Source organism: Phocoena sinus, chromosome 20 (assembly GCF_008692025.1).
Source record: "Phocoena sinus isolate mPhoSin1 chromosome 20, mPhoSin1.pri, whole genome shotgun sequence".
Lineage (NCBI taxonomy): Eukaryota > Metazoa > Chordata > Mammalia > Artiodactyla > Phocoenidae > Phocoena > Phocoena sinus.
In genome coordinates this window covers 14,997,749-15,017,666 of record NC_045782.1, presented here as the reverse complement: position 1 = coordinate 15,017,666, position 19,918 = coordinate 14,997,749, and the positions used below count along the sequence as shown (strand labels likewise).

The 19,918-nt window shown below is 40.7% G+C and overlaps 1 protein-coding gene across 4 annotated transcripts in view; it reads right to left on the bottom strand.

The window, feature by feature from the left end:
- Nucleotides 1–19,918, bottom strand: part of SSH2 (slingshot protein phosphatase 2) — a 243,296-nt gene that overhangs the window by 21,368 nt on the left and 202,010 nt on the right. For all 4 annotated transcript variants that reach the window (XM_032615198.1, XM_032615196.1, XM_032615195.1 and 1 more), the window contains 4 exons: nt 16,611–16,704; nt 16,348–16,476; nt 6,387–6,433; nt 1,341–1,487 (listed from right to left, as the gene is read on the bottom strand). In XM_032615198.1, the coding sequence (XP_032471089.1) occupies nt 1,341–1,487; nt 6,387–6,433; nt 16,348–16,476; nt 16,611–16,704 (417 nt within the window). The remainder of the gene's footprint in view (nt 1–1,340; nt 1,488–6,386; nt 6,434–16,347; nt 16,477–16,610; nt 16,705–19,918) is intronic.

Sequence of the window (19,918 nt, the reverse complement as noted above, 5' to 3'; positions counted from 1 at the left end):
AGTAAATGTAATGTGGGCGCCTCACGTTCTCTCTCTCTAACCCCAGCCCTTCTGAAATCAAGTCTTTCTCTTCACTAGGACTGGGGCCTTGCCTTGATCTCTAGCCTCTTTGGCTGTAACCCTGACAACTTGCCTAGTCTTTTCCAGTCCCCTTTCCTTAAGGAACTAGACTATTCCCATATACTTGATGGACTGAAATGAGACATGATCTTAGGTTCAAGTCCTGTCTCAACCACTAGTTAATATCTCTGAAACTCATCTCTGCAGTCTGTCCTCTTCTGTACAGAAGGAAGACAGCATATGCCTCTCTGGGTTTTGGAACGTACAGGAGAGACTATGTGTAAAGTACATGGCACATAGGAAGCATGCCATGAGTGGCAGAAGCTTCAACAGTATAAAACAGTCTCTCAGGTACTGGTTAGAGACTGAGGAAATGGGCTCAGAGCTGGAGTATGGGGATTCAGGACAACTAAGAGGAAGCATTTCCTGACCATGTAGGTCCTTAAGTGAGGTGTGGTATCATTCTTGAAGGAGGACTTTAAAAACAGAAGTGGGAATTCCCTGGCGGTCCAGTGGTTAGGACTCCACGCTTTCACTGCTGAGGGCCTGGGTCTTCTGAGTGTCACCCCACCTGCAGAGGGAATGTGGCCAACATGCTTACTGATGGTTTTTTCTACTGAAGGGATAAATAGGACTGGCACAAAAATCCCCAGGGACTTAAAAAATCAGCGTTGATATATTAATACTAATACTAAACACTAAATTAATACTATGGAATTGTTTCACTAAAAGGACCAATTAATTTAAGGAAGATAACAACAGAAGGGCCAGAGGAAAAATTTCACTATTTAGAGTAGCATAAAAGTAAAGTAAAAGAATGGGAAAAAATTTCCAAAGTGTCCTGTTTCTCTCCTTGTCTTCAGAGAGCAGGATCAAGTGTTCCACCTGTCTGGAATAATTTCTATTCTATAACTTTCAAGTGTCCCTATTGGTAACTTAAGAATTCTTCCTTCTCTCATTCAGAATTTCTCCTCTATTTCAGAATTTCTTCCTTCTCTCATTTCTATTTCTTTCACTGCAGCTTGAGTTTATTTTCTCTAATTTTGTGCTCAACGGAAATAGCCAACATGAGATCATCTTCCAGGGGCTTCATCTACTTAAAGCAAAAGTACTAACTCACTAGTCATCTTTTTCCTAGTATTAAGAGATCTCAGTCTCCTTCTTTCTCTACTTCCTTTCCTCTGAGTATCATCAGTAAGTTATCTACAGCTTTCAGACCCCAACCATGTGTGGTACACAAGGAAGAGGGGTCAGAACGTGTGTGTGGGACCATTACTCACTTTGCTTTAGAGATGAATTTGTAAGTGTCATTCCAGTAAGCCAGGAGATCCGTTGCCTCTTCATCATATACCCGAATGTTGTGATACTCAAAGACTCCTGGGAAGAAGTTATCTATCTCTCGAGTGACATTCAAGATATATCGCACCCTGTGAGGAAACCAAGGGAGATTATGAGCCCTACTACTCAGGCGAAATCCAATTCCCAGCACTGGAATTTTTCTTATTTAAAACTTGCTTACTCCTGGGCTTCCCTGGTGGTGCAGTGGTTAAGAACCTGCCTGCCAATGCAGGGGACACGGGTTTGAGCCCTGGTCTGAGCCCGCATGCCGCAGAGCAACTAAGCCCACGCGCCACAACTACTGAGCCTGTGCTCTAAAGCCCACAAGCCACAACTACTGAGCCCGAGTGCTGCAACTACTGAAGCCCACGTGCCTAGAGCCCGTGCTCCACAACAAGAGAAGCCACCGCAATGAGAAGCCCACGCACCGCAACCAAGAGTAGCCCCTGCTCACCACAACTAGAGAAAGCCCGTGCACAGCAACGAAGACCCAACGCAGCCAAAAATAAAAATAAATAAAAAACAAACTTGTTTATTCCTGAGGCTGAAATTAAATACTAAAATATTGAAGAAAGCTAAAAAAAAAAAACCCTAAGAGGCTATCCTTATTTAATACAGAAATTGTATAACAGGGTCCTGCACATACCTGGGTATCAGGGAGTTACTGAGAGAAAAGCTGTCTACCAAGTTCAACATCTATATTCCATTTTCAGTTTGTGTTTAGTTATACAAACTCATCTTTCAGAGTCTTTTGAAAATATGCCTTGCATTTTACTCCAAAGAATCAACTTGAGGCCCATGATCTGACAATTTCTCTGCAGTCACCAAAATTACCAGCAACAAAATTTTTTGGAAGTCATCTGTATTAAATCAGACTATTAATATGTACCTTAAGAAAAAAAAAATAGAAGGAAACATTCCCTCCTATCTTTCTAAATGCCAGGTTGTCAGTTTTTGCTCTATTACTCTCCTTAAACTACATGAAGGCAAGTGAGGCCAGGCTGGTAGGGTCAGAGGAAAGTTGGACTTAAAGCTCTCTTAACTCTCTAGGCTGCAGTCCTGGCTGCTATGGCAGCAGATGTGTCTGAGAGTTCTCCCAGGCTTGCAGAAAATGGTTTCTGTATCAAAAATTTCTTTTGCTATCTCTCTCACTGTGCAATCTCAATAAATGCTTCGGTTTAATCTCCCACAGGATTACCTTTTCTCAGTGCTGTATGGACTTAGACACCACTGTTGTCAACTCCAACAGCACAGCACAGACTCACTCATTTCTCTCTGCAGAAGCTGCTTCCTGGCTTCCCTGGTGGCGCAGTGGTTGAGGGTCTGCCTGCCGATGCAGGGGACGCGGGTTCGTGCCCCGGTCCGGGAGGATCCCGCGTGCCGCGGAGCGGCTGGGCCCGTGGGCTGTGGCCGCTGGGCCTGCACGTCCGGAGCCTGTGCTCCGTGACGGGAGAGGCCACAGCAGTGGGAGGCCTGCGTGCCGGAAAAAAAAAAAAAGAAGCTGCTTCCTTCTCAGAACCACACGTGGGGTTCTACAAACCCAATCACTGAAGTCAGAGAAATGACTACAAAAAGGGAGAGCCAAGCTAACCAATTCTGTGGTTAAGGTCAAGCAACCAAAATTTTTCTGGGACATGGTTTGAATCTGTTTTAACTTAGCATCAAAGTCCATTACTAGAAAGGATTTTTAATTTAAAAAGCAAGCTGGGCTTCCCTGTCGGTCCAGTGGTTAAGACGCGGCGCTTCCACTGCAGGGGGTGAGGGTTCGATTCCCTGGTCAGGGAACTAGGATCCCACATGCCGTGTGGTGCGGCCAAAAAAAAAAAAAAAAAAAAAAAAAAAAATTAAGAAAAAGCAAGCAACATGCACCTGTAGAAAACACTCCAGCTGTTCCCCAAAAGGTTACCACCATATGACCCCGTAAGTCCTCTCCTAGGCATAAACTGAAGAGAAATGACAACATATGTCTACCCAAAGATTCATACATGAATGGTCGTAAGAGTATTCATAATAGCCAAAAAGTGGAAACAACCCAAAGGCCCATCAAATGGTGAATGGGCAAATAAAATGTGGTGAGTATATATATCTCCATATAATGGAATACTATTTGGCAATAAAAAAGGAATGAAGTACTAATACATGGTACAACATTGATAAACCTTGAAAATACAATGTTAAGTGAAATAAACCATGCTTAAAAGACTACATATTGTATAATTTCATATAAATGAGATGTCCAGAATAGGCAAATCTATAGAGACAGAAAGTAGGCTAGTAGTTTCTAGGAGCTGAAGGGAGGAAGGGAAATTGGGGTGACTGCTAAAGGGTACAGGCTTTCCTTTTGGGTTGGAAAAAAATGTTCTGAATTGATTGTTGCACAGCTCTGTGAATATACTAAAAACCACTGAAGTACACATTTTAAAAGGGTGAACGATATATGTGAATTATATCTCAAAACTGTCAGAAAAAAAAGGCAAGCACACTTCCTCTTATTTCATTTAAAATAAAAATGAACAACCTTCCCATCCCCAATCCCATACTTCAGTAATGGATTATAGCAGGACAGGGTTTCCCAATCTTTTTCATTACAGAAGTCTAGTCAGCCACTACCAATTGGAAATGGCACTCCTCGAAACTTCTCTGTCATTCTTACACTTCATTGTAAGCTATTCCTTACAATGCTTTGTAAGGAATAGCATTTTACTTGGAGTTCTAAAGTAAGTGGATTGGGAGAAAATGGCCTTATTGTCAAAATTACACTTGAAAAATCCCTTATATCATCCACAGGGGGCAATATACATGTTTTGTGTACAGATCCCTGAACTATAATTCTTGATCCACTGAAGTTTTTTTTTTTAATAAATTTATTTAATTTTTATTTATTTATTTTTTGGCTGTATTGGGTCTTCGTTGCTGCGCACAGGCTTTCTCTAGTTGCGGCAAGCGGGGGATACTCTTCGTTGCGGTGCAAGGGCTTCTCATTGCAGTGGCTTCTCGTTGCGGAGCATGGGCTCTAGGCGCACGGGTTTCAGTAGTTGTGGCATGCAGGTTCAGCAGTTGTGGCTTGTGGGCTCTAGAGCACAGGCCCATTAGTTGTGGTGCACGGGCTTAGGTTAGTTGCTCCACGGCAGGTGGGACCTTCCCGGACCAGGGCTTGAACCCATGTCCCCTGCATTGGCAGGTGGATTCTTAACCACTGTGCCACCTGGGAAATCCTTCTTCATCCGTTAAAGTTTAAGCACCAGTGAATTTAAGAAACAAGATCTAAGTAGATGTCTGAGCATCTAACCATACTTGTCTTTTTTCTGTGTTCTATAATTTAGCATTGTAAGTAGTAAATGAGATAAACAGGTCTCATCTCCAGCTGGGGATATAAGTCAAAAGTCAAAGTGGATATATGCATGAAGCGATTCTAATGCGTTTGGCAGGCAGTGCTCTATCAAATCTCAGATTTCATATTAAACACTGTATCAGGTGCTAGTTTCCTGCAGGTCACATTCTGTCAATTTTTCTACCATTCCTTCACATTTACCGGGCACCCTTTTGATATAAGGCTCTGAGCTAGGTATGTTTCACACAAAACTAAGATATGGTCTCTGCTTTCAAGAACTTCTGATTCAATCCTTATCAACTTAAATTTTCCAGGTTCTATTTAATTTCATACCTTAATATTAAGTAACCAGATTTCCATCCCCCCCGCCCTAAGAACTCTTTGTATAATCACTTGGCTTCCTTTCTTCTGAGGGAAAAGTAGGAAGTATGCATCTAATCACGTTAAAGACAACCAGAAGGCTGACTTGTAGCTGAGAAAACAGGCAGCCAGCAACCAGTCAGGGAGTCATCACTATCTCTTGAGTCTCAGTAGGTCTTATCTCTGTCCAAAATGAAGAGTTAGAATGGCCAATTTCCAGACATGATTTTCTCTTCTCTTATTGGAATGAGCTGACCTCCTAAGGCTGAGTTCAATGAAAGATTTAGGCATTAGCTAAGAAGTGAAAAGGGAAGAATGGCAGCTTTTTGCTTGCTGAATGTTCACTGTGGTCTCAGTTGCTTCAATCAAACTCATAACCATGCCGCTTAGGAACACATTTCCTACTACAAGGTCAGTCTTCTTGTTCAATTTTACACTGTCTCTTTTATATTTATAACCTACTTAGTCTTCATGCACCTTACTATAAAAGGATAGGAACTGAGTCTTATTTTTCTTTGGATCCCTAGCATCTAGCACTGTGCTTGGCCTACAGAAGTTGCTCAGTAAATGTTTAATACAGGCCTGTGAACCCAGCATATGCAGTTCTGTGTACTCTTACATAAAAATAGGAACCAAAGTCTAGAGAGACAGTAAAAAGATCAGTGGTTGCCAGGGGGTGGGGGTGGGGAATAAACGGACAGAGCACAGAGGATTTTTAGGGCACTGAAAATACTCTGTATGATGCCATCGTGATGGACACATGGTCATTATACATTTGTCCAAAGCCATAGAACGTACAGCACTAAGAGTGAACTGTAACGTGAACTATGGACTTCAGATGATTACCAGGTGTCAATGTAGGTTCATCAGTTGTAAAAAATGTACCTCTCTGGTGGGGATGTTGAGAATGGGGGAGACTATGCATGTGTGGGGCAGGGAGTATATGGGAGCTCTCTGTACCCTCCCCTCAATTTTGCTGTGAACCTTAAACTGCTCTTAAAAAAAAAAAAAAAAAGGGAGTCAATAACTAGATTTGCTTTTGAACAGCATGAAAGGCTTGCACATTTGTTTTTGAAAGCCTTTCCACTGAAACAGTTGATCTTTCTTCGGAGGTGGGGGGATGAAACAGTGGGAGAATAGCCATTTTAATTTTTATTAAATTATACCCAGTAAGAATCAACTGGAAGCAACTCTTAAGCTTAAAGTTACTCACTGACACCTCTCTGACGGGAAAATGTAAAGATAAAACAGTGATTTCTGCGACATGGGGGTGTCAGCAATTGCTCTGTGTGCTTACCCTCGGTTCTGCAAATCCTCTAAGTTAGAGGCATTCCATTCCGAGCCCTGTGGAACCAAAAAGACAAGGTTAGAGAGTATTAGCCAATGAACCGAATACAATACTTGAAAAGGAGTCCTGTGAGGGAAGAAACAGTTTCTAAAAAGAAGGCCAATAACATCTACCAAGTTTCCTCTCTCAGTGCCAGGTACTTTATATGCTATCATATTCAGTTTCCACAAATGATAGAGTAAGAAAGTTACCTTCACTTTTTAGAGATATGAAAACCAACCCTTATAGAATTCAGATAATATCTGCTCAAGATCACATTGCTGGAAAGGTTTCTTTGACCATTCTCCAATCTAAGTTAAATGTAGTCCGTCACTCTTGTTTATAGTAGTCTATTTTATCAATAGCATGCATCACTATTTTTACTTGTGTATTTATTTACGTGCTTATTTACTACCTTTCTCCTCCACTATAATACAAGCTTCTTGAGGGCAGCAACCAGGTCTCTTGTTCTCTAAGGAAACTCCTGCACAGTGCCTGGCACCTCGCAGGTATTCTTAAATGAACAAAGTGGCATTATTATGAATTAAAACTGGATTTCATTTTAAAACCCCCACTTTTTCTAGTGCATTATGTTGCATCTAAGAAACTGGGATGGTACGGTGTGTGTGTATGTCTGTGGGGGAGAGAGTGAAAAACAGTCAAACAAATGAGAGAAACATGATGTGCAAAATTTAAAGGAAAATGTCTCTATAGATTATCTGCAAGATACATCAATTGTTAATATTTTGCCATATTTGCTTTCTTGCTGTCCTTCCCTTTCTTTCAATATATATCATACTTTTTTTTTACCCGAACCATTTAAGTAACTTGAGCATCATGACACTTCAATACTTGATCATGTATCATTTAAGAACAAGAATATTCTCCTATATAATTCCATTTCTGCAACCAAGAAAGATAACATGAATACAATAATAATCTAACATATCATCTATATTTGAATTTTAAAAATTGCCCTCAAAATGTCCTTTGTATTCATTCAATCAAGAATCAGACTGTGCATTTAGTTGCCATGTCTCTAATCTAGAACAGTCGACCCCTGTGCCTTTAGTTATTTTGTCTTTCATGATACTGACAATTTTGTAGACTACAGGTCTGTAATACTGGAGAGCTCCCCACAACCTGGATTTATCTGATTGTTTCCTGATGACTAGATTCAGGTCAAACATTCCTGGCAAGAATATGACAAGGGAGGGCTTCCCTGGCGGCGCAGTGGTTAAGAATCCGCCTGCCAATGCAGGGGACACGGGTTCAAGCCCTGGTCTGGGAAGATCCCACATGCCGCGGAGCAACTAAGCCCGTGCGCCACAACTACTGAGCCTGCGCTCTAGAGCCTGTGTGCCACGACTGCTGAAGCCCATGTGCCCTAGAGCCCGTGCTCCATAACAAGAGAAGCCACCGCAATGAGAAGCCCGCGCACCACAACGAAGAGTAGCCCCCGCTCACTGCAATTAGAAAAAGCCCGTGCACAGCAACGAAGACCCAACACAGACAAAAATAAATAAAATAAATTTATATAAAAAAAGAATATTACAAGGGAGATATTGTGTACTTCGTACTGCATCAAATCATGAGGCACATAATGTCAGTTTGTCCCATTATTTGTCAGGCTGAGTTTGAATTCTTGGTAGATACCTTTGTGTCTGCCACATCCCTCTATTGTAAAGGTTCCTTTGAAATTAATTAGTAGTCTATAGTAATCTTTGAAGCCGTGTGAAAGGCAAAGTAATCTTTTTGCCCTATGATTTCAGCATCAATTGCCGATCTTGCCCAAATGAATTATTCTACTGGAGGTTACAAAATGGTAATTTTCTAATTCCATCATTCCTTCTGCAAGTTAGCTGACATTCTTCTGTAAAAGAGTCTCACCTAATCAATCATCACACCCTTTATTGAAGTGTCACTATGGACTCTTGAATTCTTTTTGTATTTAGAACGTTATAATCCATTACCATCTTTTTTTTTGGACATGCAGATTGTCCGGAATTTGGTCAGTGGGAATCTCTTCAAACAGGTTCCTTTTGATATGATTCCATTAGTCTTTGAGCGCATCCATGCTTTGTAGTACAAAAAGTTGTTCCGGATTCACTTTGTGAGTAGAATCAGCCAGTTCCCCAAGAAGCCCTGGTTTCTTTTAGTGAAGAATGATATTTTGTAACCAAGATCTGGGCATTAATTAGGTATGCTCCTAACTACTGGGTGTCATTGTTTCTAAAACGTTTCAGTGGTCAGATCTAGGAAATATTTCTAAAAAAATACTGTTTATATTTTTACCTTCAACTGAAATTAATTCAACACCACAAGGTTCTTTCTTGCCTCTCCCACACTGTTTATATATCTCCTTACTCCACGGTGAGAAGTTTGGTTCCCAAAAACTCATTTACTCTACTTACAAAATAGTTTTAACATTATTACACCAATACCAAAACCAATAACAAAAATGTTAAGTTCAAATTTTCTTTGCATTTCTTTTTTTTTCCTTATTATATCCCACTAAGGGGTACAATTAGAGTATTATGCTTAAGTTATTGGAATTAATTTCTTTCTGTGAGGTTATCAATTTGATACATATTTGGGTTCATTTGCTCCTGTTTATATTCAATTTTAGGGTGTGTTTTTTCTTCCATGTTTTCCATTTCTTTGAATATACAAGACTTTTTTTTTTTGGCGGGGGGGTGGGGGTAGGGGGTGCGGTTACGCGGGCCTCTCACTGTTGTGGCCTCTCCCGTTGCGGAACACAGGCTCCGGATGCGCAGGCTCAGCGACCATGGCTCACGGGCCCAGCTGCTCCGCGGCATGTGGGATCTTCCCGGACCGGGGCACGAGCCCGTGTCCCCTGCATCGGCAGGCGGACTCTCAACCACTGCGCCACCAGGGAAGCCCTATACAAGACTTTTATAATACTGAAAGTCAAAAGTTTATTAAAAAGTAAACTTGAAGTCTCACTCCCACCCCCATCTCCTCAATCCCCATGGGTAACCGTTTTTATTAGTTTGTGGCTTATTCTACCTATGTTGTATTTTGAAAAAAATATAAGCAAATATATACTTACCACTTCTGAATTACACAAAAGTACTTTACTACATATGCTTTTATTGTTCTTTGCTTTCTTCACTTTGCAATATCTCCTCAGACCCACTCCACATCACAGTGCCACTTTCCCCATAGCCTTGCCAACAAAATGTGTGGTTAAGCTTTTGAATCTTTTCCAAACTGATAGGCGTGAAATGTTATCTCGGTGTAATTTTAATTTGCATTTCTGTTTAGCGTAAAAGTGAGCAACTCTTCAATGTTTCAGGTCTATTTTCTATCTTTGAGCTGTATGTTCATGTCTTTTGAAAAGGCAAACATTTAAAAATAAGAATTTATCTATTTCAGAATAATGCATTAAGTGGAATTTAGCTTTATAAGACTCAGGTTCAAGTCCCAACTCCCCCTCTGACTGGGGGACCTTGGGCAAACTGCTTAACCTCTCTGTTTTCACTTTTCTTATCTGTAAAATGAAACACTCCTCCCACCCTAGTCCTAGGAATCTAATGGATAGCTTCCCCTCAAACTACAAATATAAAGTTTCTCCCCATTCCTTTTGCCATGTAAGAATACAAAGAGAAGTCTGTGACCTGGAAGAGGGCCCTCACCTGACCATGCAGGCACACTGGTCTCAAGACTTCCAGCCTCTCCAGAACTGTAATAAGTTTCTATTGTTTATAAGCCAACACCTCCCGCCCCTCCCTCACACTTCTTTCATATTAAAATGGAAAACCCTCTCTCCATCCTAAATCCTCCTCTGGACACTGTCCTTTTCCTTTTCCTGAAAGGAAATCTAATACTCACTTTCTAAAATTCCCCATCTAATACTTTCTACAATTCCTCATTTCCTATGTATCTCAACCCACAGCACTGTGGCTTCTGCCCTCATCACTCTTGCTAATGACCTCTTCTAATTGTCTAATCCAGAGGTCACCTCTGTAACCTTATTCCACTGGCCTTCTATGAGTATCTATCTTGATATGGTCATCACTCCCTCCTTATGGAATTAGATCAGACTGCACAAATATCTAGCCTCATGCCTGGCACAACAAAGAGGATCAACAAATGCTTGTTGAATAAATCATCAAATGAGATAAGTAAATGAAGCACTCTGAAAATTGTCAAGTGTTATGTAAGCACTATCTTCGTATTACAAGTGATCTGTAATTTGGCCATCGAACTTGGAGATCTCAAGGATGCTATGTTGAAGTACATTTAGGAAAATTGTCAGTAAGTGACGGATGACTGATCTTTTCTACAGACCAGGGCTCACCTGACTTGCTTTAAAAAATATATAAGAGGTTCTAAAGACTCTGTGCTCAAACTTAGAAAACTGGCTCCCATACCAAAGAAAGAGGCAAGAATTATTTTTTTATAAAAAGGACTTTCAAGGAGACAGAAGCCAAGCAATAAGGGTTGAGTGGCTAAATTGGAGCCAGGGAAATGTGACCACCTCACTCCTTAATTTAGAAATCTAAATCCTCTGTGGAATTCTGTACAGCTAGATGGAAATAACCCTGATGTGATGGTAAAAGTCCATGGTTTTCATCTACCTGTCCAGAGAAACTTCAAACTGACAATCTGAAATGACACATATCCAGAAACAAAATAAATTAAACTCATCAGCTACTGACTCAGTGAAGCCCATGTAAAGTGACTTGGGCTCTGCTCAGGGCTGTTTCAGGTTCAACCTGAAAGAACTGGAATCAACATGGTGTAATTACTTTTCTGTCCTCAATACAAATGCCATGCATATTAGCCCCCTTGGATCCTCAACAGACTCAATCTCTTTTTTTTTTCCTCCATGCTTCTCAGGCAGTGACATAATTCCATGGGGGTTTTCGGTAAGTTCTATGTAATTATGCAGAGCATATTTTAATTGTATGGAAGTGTAAAATGAAATCTTGAAACTATACTGTAATACATTTTAAAAAAATAAATTTATTTATTTTTGGCTGCGTTGGGTCTTTGTTGCTATGTGTGGGCTTCCTCTAGTTGCGGCAAGTGGGGGCTACTCTTCGTTGCACTGTGCAGGCTTCTCATTGCAGTGGCTTCTCTTGTTGTGGAGCACGGGCTCTAGGCACGTGGGCTTCAGTAGTTGTGGGGCATGGGCTTAGTTGCTCCGTGGCATGTGGGATCTTCCCAGACCAGGGATCGAACCCATGTCCCCTGCATTGGCAGGCAGATTCCTAACCACCCCGCTCCTACAGTTTTTAAATAAGTTCACTTCCACCTTTCACTCTGGTTCACCTACACTGTACTCTGGCCCAAAGACTGAAGTGACTGATTTCTTTTAAAATGTTATCCTCAGTACATGCACCCCAGTGTTCACTGCAGCACTGTTTACAATAGCCAAGACATGGAAGCAACCTAAATGTCCATCAACAGAGGAGTGGATAAAGATGATGTGGCATATATACAATGGAAGATTATTCAGCCATTAAAAGGATGAAATAATGCCATTTGCAGCAACATGGATGGACCTAGAGATTGTCATACTGAGTGAGGTAAGTCAGAAAGAGAAAGAGAAATATATGATATCCCTTATAAGTGGAATCTAAAAAGAAATGATACAAATGAACTCATTTACAAAACAGAAACAGACTCATAGAGAACGAACTTATGGTTACCAGAGGGGAAGGGTGGGGGGAAAGGATAGTTAGGGAGTTTGGGATCAATATGTACGCACTGCTATATTTAAGATGGATACCCAACAAGGACCTACTGTATAGCACAGGGGCCTAACTGTGCTCAAAGTTATGTAGGAGTCTGGGGGAGAATGGATACATGTATATGTATGGCTGAGTTGCTTTGCTGTGTACCTGAAACTATCACAACATTGTTAATCGGCTATGCTCCACCCCCACCTCCCAAAAAAAGGGGAAGAATTCTGTAAGTTCCAAATTGGGGTGAAAACTAAAATTGTCTGAAGTAAAAAAAAAAAAAAAAAAAAAAAAATGTTATCCTTAGGAAATAACCTTGTTGGGGTCCAAAAGTTCCAAGCAAAAAGAGGAGAGCACATCTATGGCAAAGAAGGATGACTGTACTGGGGGTTCTGCGAAGATCATACAACTCGAGATAATCTTCAAGGATTCGTATCCCTGTCCAAATCTTTATGATACCATACCTACAGCCTCAATGCTGTGAGTCACTTTACTGTGGCAGCCAGGCACAGGATCGATAACTTTTTCTTCTAAAAAGTTAATGCTACACATCTCCAGTTGAGGGGCAAAAATCATGAATATGAGACAATTTTTCTTTGAAACCAAAACTCTACTTTAAAAGGATTTGTAATGTCAAATCTTGAAAAGGATACAATCAGCAGTAAAATTCTGACTTCTTTCTCATTCACAAACAACATTACCGGTTGCCTGTCCAATATGACTGTGTTTCCCTAATTTAACTAAGAATGCTGCCTGCCTTTCTGCAAAGGCTCTCTGTTCACATCTAGCATTTTCTCAGCCAAATCGGACAGCCTCCAGGAGAGCTGTTGATACGAGATTTGGTTGGCAAAGGCTTCCAGCTCAGAGAAGTAGTACACTCTTAAGGGTGTGGAAGAACTGCTTTTTCTGGAAATACCCTGGCTTCCAACCAATCAATCCTGGCTTCTCGCTGCAGATTTTCTTTAAACTACGCTCTATACTTTTCTTCTGCATATCAGCTGGACACCTTTCCAAATAAACATCTCTGTGCAGTGCACTACTAAGCCGAGCATTCTTCCAAAGGGAGGGGAGAAATCCTGCTGCATCCGTTCACACAATCTGCTTGCGCTCCAGGCATGGCAGCTACGCACAAGATGAAATGACTTTGCAGAAAATTAACAACACCACTTACAGTTTGGATAAAACCTCTTTTTCCGTGTCAACTGCTGGGAAAGCCAGCAGAGCACAGACTCACTGGAGAAGAAACAGGGGTTTGGACACAGGATATGGTGGTACAAACAAAGGGAAATACAATAAGATGTTTAGACAACCTGTTCATGCACTTATTTTGTTGGATAAGAGTTAAATTCCAGGATTCTCCAGTTTGAAAGTTTTTTTCCCAAATAAGAAAAATATTCACAATGCAAAGAACATGTCCATTCTCAAGAAAACAGAATTATATCTGAAGCTGAATACATTTTCCTTTTTTCAAAAATATGTACATAGATACATATTAAAAAAGTAATAAAGAACTAGAAGGCAATATTATATAATGAAAGATAATCGTGCTTATCTCTCTTGGTGTTGATTAAATGTCATTTATTGTCTTCTGAAGTTGCCTAAATTTTCTATAACGAACATGAATTATTTTTGTAATAAGAGAAAAACCCAAGACAGAAGACTACACCAATAATCATGAAATAATAGGATGAATTTAGTGATACAAATACTCAAATGCATTTCTAGTTGATTAGCGACTTATTTGGGGAGAACTGGATTGTTTTTTCTGCTTAGAGTACTATTAAAATTTATCTATATGTCCTAAAATAGTACCATTTGAGGAAGGGGTAAGGAGAAGGTAGTTCTTGAGGGGGTGGCATCAGAGACACAGGGAAGCATGTCTGAAATTAAACAGTTAGTGACTGAATTTGATATTCATCATGTCTACGTCCTTTTAGGTATTAAGATCTAAGCTCAATGGGAAAGCAACTTCCAAGTTTATAGCTTTGGTCACTTTCAAAGGAGTTATTTTTGGCTACAGGCACTTGCCCTTCATAAAAATTAGTCACGTTACATGGAGACAGTTGGGGGCAGGGTCCATTTGAATGAGTGACTCATAAGTTTTCTATGCACAACACAAAAATTATTTCCAAGGATACAAGAGCAGGGAATACATGAACCCTCATGGAATTACACACAAAAGACAACAAAGCCAGGTGCTACACAAATGGAAAGGTCCGTGACAGTTTTGCCGAATGATCTACGTTGAGAAATGGCAACACACACTGGTCAAGTTAAAGTAAAGAAGAGAAGCTCCCCTCCCAGCTCACAGCTTTTCATAGGTAATTTCATAGCTAAACACCACCATGAATCACTTGACAAGCATACGTACTCCAAAGTGTTAACAAGTTAATTCAGGGCACAAGCCTTCAATGGCATGAAGTCTGACTGCTTGGTGAAATAAACTCTTATATTCAGGGTGAGATGATGCAGTTTAGTCAGTTCCTGTGCATATTTATTCCTCTTCTCTCCTGTTTCCCACCTTCTAATCACTTCACAAATGTGCTTACCAGAGAAACGAAGTGAAATTCAAACCAATCGATTTAGTTCCTTGTTAGCATTTTTAGTCAAAGTATGTGGGAATTGGAAATAACAGTGAGGTTTTGGTGTTCCCCACTGACTTCAATTATCCTTGTTATCCTTGTTCCCACTACCATGTACAGATGAAAACTAGAACTCTTTAACATTTGGGAGATAAATAGGTCTTAGGATTTTAGAAGCTTTCCTAATCCATCTGTCAGAGAGGTCTTCTTGGGCTAATCAGAAGCCACTGAATGTTCAGGTACCATGAAGAACAATTTTAAATCACTGAAGATTTGGTAATCAAAAAGTAATTGAGGGGGCTTCCCTGGTGGCGCAGTGGTTGAGAGTCCACCTGCCGATGCAGGGGACACGGGTTCGTGCCCCGGTCCAGGAAGATCCCACATGCTGCGGAGCGGCTGGGCCTGTGAGCCATGGCCGCTGAGCCTGCACGTCTGGAGCCTGTGCTCCGCAACGGGAGAGGCCACAACAGTGAGAGGCCCGTGTACCGCAAAAAAAAAAAAAAAAAGTAATTGAGGGACTAAAAATGTAGCTACAAGGTTCCAAATGTTTTAAAAGTCCAATAGTCTTTGTTATAAGTAGTTTTCTAGGGGGCTTCCCTGGTGGCACAGTGGGTGGGAATCTGCCTGCCAATGCAGGGGACATGGGTTCGATCCCTGGCCCGGGAAGATTCCCACATGCCGCGGAGCAAGTAAGCCCATGTGCCACAAATACTGATCCTGCGCTCTAGAGCCCGTGCTCTGCAACAAGAGAAGCCACAACAATGAGAAGCCCGCGCACCACTCGCTGCAACTAGAGAAAGTCTGCGCACAGAACAAAGACCCAACACAGCCAAAAATCAAAACAAATAAATAAATACATTTAGTAAAAAAAAAAAAAAAAAAAAATAGAAAGTAGTTTTCTGCTCTCTTCAGATATATCAGATCTTAGACCCATTTGGCAGATTTAAAAGAGTGACCTCAAAAAGGATCATTCTGGGCTTCCCTGGTGGCGCAGTGGTTGAGAGTCCGCTTGCTGATGCAGGGGACACGGGTTCGTGCCCCGGTCCGGGAAGATCCCACATGCCGTGGAGCGGCTGGGTCCGTGAGCCATGGCCGCTGAGCCTGCGCGTCCAGAGCCTGTGCTCCGCAACGGGAGAGGCCACAACAGTGAGAGGCCCGCGTACCGCAAAAAAAAAAAAAAAAAAAAAAAAAAAAAAAGGATCATTCTTTTTTGGGGATACACTGTATAAAACTACTGTGGACTGGTCTGCTTTGTGGCTCTATTATGTAGGACAGATGAGATCTTTAACAACCCATGGGCAAGAAAGGCCTGATCTGTAGCATTTGCCAATTTCCTCGGTGTAAATTTTCCCACCATAGTCAATTGATGTCACTGAGGAATTGGGAAGAGATGAGCAGAAGCACACCATTATATAACATTTCCACCATACAATAGATGTAAATAACCTTAAGAGCACAGATAATTGTAAAATGTAGTAAAATACAGGAAGTGATGAGGTTTGAGTATTTATGACCTTTGTTTTTAATGTAAGTTACATTTTATCTAAATATAATAAAATTTGATAATTGCCCCCGCCTCCATGAGTTGGTATGGACTAGCCCCAGCACACCCTTTAAAGTGGCCCTAGGACTTACCAAGAACACGTGCTCAAATATCTGTGTAGGGCTATCCATCTGACCAAGGATCACTATCATTTCATTATCTATAAATTCCTTGAATTCTCGCAAGTTGCACACCATTTGCATTTCCAATTCAGTTCGTATCTGAAACAGAGATGACATTTTGTACTAATCTCTGAGAAGTCCCCCTGGACTTTCAATCACTCACCATTTCTAGCCCCACTCCTATTATCATTCTACCTCTAGCCTTGGAACAATGGGGACTCAAGGTCTCTTACCTCTTTGGATGTGATATTCTCCAAATCCTTCTGCATCATAATCTCCCTTAATTTGGTTTTAATTAGCCTTTCTGTTCGCTCACGTTCAGTTGGTCTGAGAAGAGAGAAATGGTGATTTTTCTTAGGCAGGAATTTGACCAAGTCAATTAATGTGCCATCTGATTATGTTTCCAAACTGGCAGACCTTCCCTTTGTTACCCTTAAATTTATATTCTGGAGGCATGGGAAAAAGAAAATTATACTTTAAAAAGTTTCTTTTCAGAATGTATAGAATATAAACATGTAGAGATTATTACTTGAAGAGATTGTACATGTCTAATAGCCCATAAATATATTCACGTATACAGATCCAAGAAGGAGTAAAAGACAAATAGGCTATACTGAGTGTAATACTTTAATGGAGGACCATTTCCCATCAAGTACCCCTGAGTACCACTTGCTGAGCTAGAGTACCAAGCTGGGAAGACCAGTGGTGCGACCTACTATGGAACTGGGTCTCCTGTAGCTTAAAAATGCCACCCAATGCTGACCATCTGTTGCTATGGTTCTAGAAAAATGCGAAAGAGAGAAGAGTGATTTCTTCCTTCTTCAATGAAGCAAATTCTGTTCCAAAATGGATTTTAAGGATTAGCTACCTGGAGTACTCCATCCAAAATGTTTTCTTTTTCACAAAAGCTCTCACCAATATCTGTGAAATTATTATCCCCATTTTACAGATAAAGGAAATAAACAGCTAAAAGGTTAAATGACATGCCAACCGTCACTTTCACTGGCAGGAGACCCAGAACTCTCCATCCAGCCTAACACTCTACCTGCAAGATTATGTTGCTTCCCTTAGTCTTCTGACTCTCTTAAAAACAAAAATTTCCCTTGGAACCTTACTATGAAATCAAACTAGGAAGGTGATTCTCCAATTACTGGAAAGATACTGGTTCAACATAACTAGATGCTTCTCTCTAAAAGCATTATTTCATATTATGCAGAATTTGAGTGAGGCTAACAGAGAGTACTTTCTGTCTCATCTTTCCCTCCTACCAACTTGAGAAAGGTATCTGCCCTGTACTTCCTTATTTGGAGATGGAAATGGACTAAGCCTTCAGGCATCCTGCCTGCCCTTGCTGCCTACGGCCTTATCACTGGCTGCAAAAATAGCTTCAGTATAATCTCCAAAGATGGATGCTCTGACCCACAACCTTGGGGCTCCCCACCACTTGTACTCTTAGTTTCTCACGAACCCTGCAGAGTATAGCTAACGCCTCTGCCATTTCCCTGTCAATCGGCCAAAGCATCCCTGTCTTGACTAGGATTAACATTCTTAACCATGCTCCCCACCATTTTTCCTAGACATAGCTAATGGTAGAAAGTTATACATTTCAGTCTTCTACTAAAAATAAATATTGGTAAAAAACAAATTTTAGCACCTGTGTGCATCGGTTCGATTCCCTAGTTTAGCAGACTTTCTCCCAATCCTTCACACTTGTTGGGCCAGAGTGGTTTGGGAGCAGACATACCTGGGTTTTAATCCCAGCCCTGCTACTTACTAGTGGCATGACCTTGAACAAATACCTTCCCTTTGCTGAACCTCTGTTGCCTTTTCTATAAAATGTGAACAGTAATACTATTTGCCTCATGAGGTTTTTATGAGAATTAAATGAGATACCATGTATGAAGTGCCTGGCATAACATCTGATGTACACTGGAGGCACCATACACCTATGTTCCCTGCTCTACCTTCCTTGGATTTCAAAATATAAACTTTATTCACAGTAGAGCACTTAAGTACACTTTGACATACATTCTCCTCTGTAACCTCAGCATTATTTTTTAGGCTTTTCTAGTCAACTTAGGGAAGAAGAGGGAATGGAAAAGGCATTACAACACAAACATACTTTCTCCATTGATTTCACTAGAGGAAAATCTGGAAAATACATATATACACAAAGAAAATAAAAATCACTGAAAATCCCCGTCATTATTAATACTCTCACCTACAGCTCTCAGTCTTTTTCTACCGACAGACATTTGTTTATTAAATATATCTTAAATTGTGGTTATATTGTACCTAGTAAGAATTAACATTTAATGAGCCTTTACCATGTGCCAGGGACTACATTTTACATTACTATTATTTTTTTTTTTGCTCAGGGATAGAGAGAGATTATGGGCAATTTTATTTTCTTTCCTTTTTGTGTTGTAATTTCCAAATCTTCTCTAATAAAATCAGGAAAAATGAAAAGTCTGATTTAAAATGTCCATTTATGAACAAGATGAGACATCCATTTCTCCAATACCCATCAACCAGTCATAAAGCATGAAATCAATAACACTGCCCACGATTCTGAAAGCCATACATACTATCCTTATCTTTTTAGTTACTGTGGAATCTTATTTATTTATGGCCGTGCTGGGTCTTCGTTGCTGCGCGCGGGCCTTCTCTAGTTGCGGTGATTGGGGGCTACTCTTCGTTGTGGTGCGCGGGCTTCTCATTGCAGTGGCTTTTCACGGGCTCTAGGCGCACGGGCTTCAGTAGTTGTGGCTCACAAGCTCTAGAGCGCAGGCTCAGTAGTTGTGGCGGATGGGCCTAGCTGCTCCACGGCACGTGGGATCTTCCCGGACCAGGGCTTGAACCCGTGTCCCCTGCACTGGCAGGCATATTCTGAACTGCTGCGCTACCAGGGAAGCCCCAGTTACTGTGCAATCTTGAAAGGACTAGAGCTACTAGTACTAACTGGTTCTCGTACCAATAATACCCTATACAAAAAAGCCTTCACTGTTTTTTTTGACTGTTCCATTCACACAATTCTTGGAAATTTCACCTTTCCTAGTAAAAAGCATTTATTATCTAAATTAAGCCTTTAAAAAAAGAATCACGAATTGTTTTGGTATCACTTTAGGAATCTGAAGGTGAAGGTTTGTGAGGCCATTTAGCAAGTAGCTACTCTTCTTCCCCAGATGTAGAACACCTTGGAAGTGCAGAAAGATCAATTCAGAGCAAAATAAACATCCTGATTAATTTCCAAAGCAGGAGCTAAGTGTGAAAAAATTTCCAAAATAGTCACATAAGTTTCAACACATAGACCTAAAAAGGAAATAAACATCAGCTCCACCTTAGGCTATCCAATTTGTAGTACAGCAGGGAGATTTAATAAAAATGTTACAGACCTAACAAGGCAAATGTGGGGCTGAGTAAGACAGAAATTACAATATATATTTTTAAAAATTTGAAAAGAAATCAGTTAAAAATTAGCATAACAATGTAGGTATTCTAAATTGACTGGAAACATCTTGTTTTCTTAAGTATTAGCAAC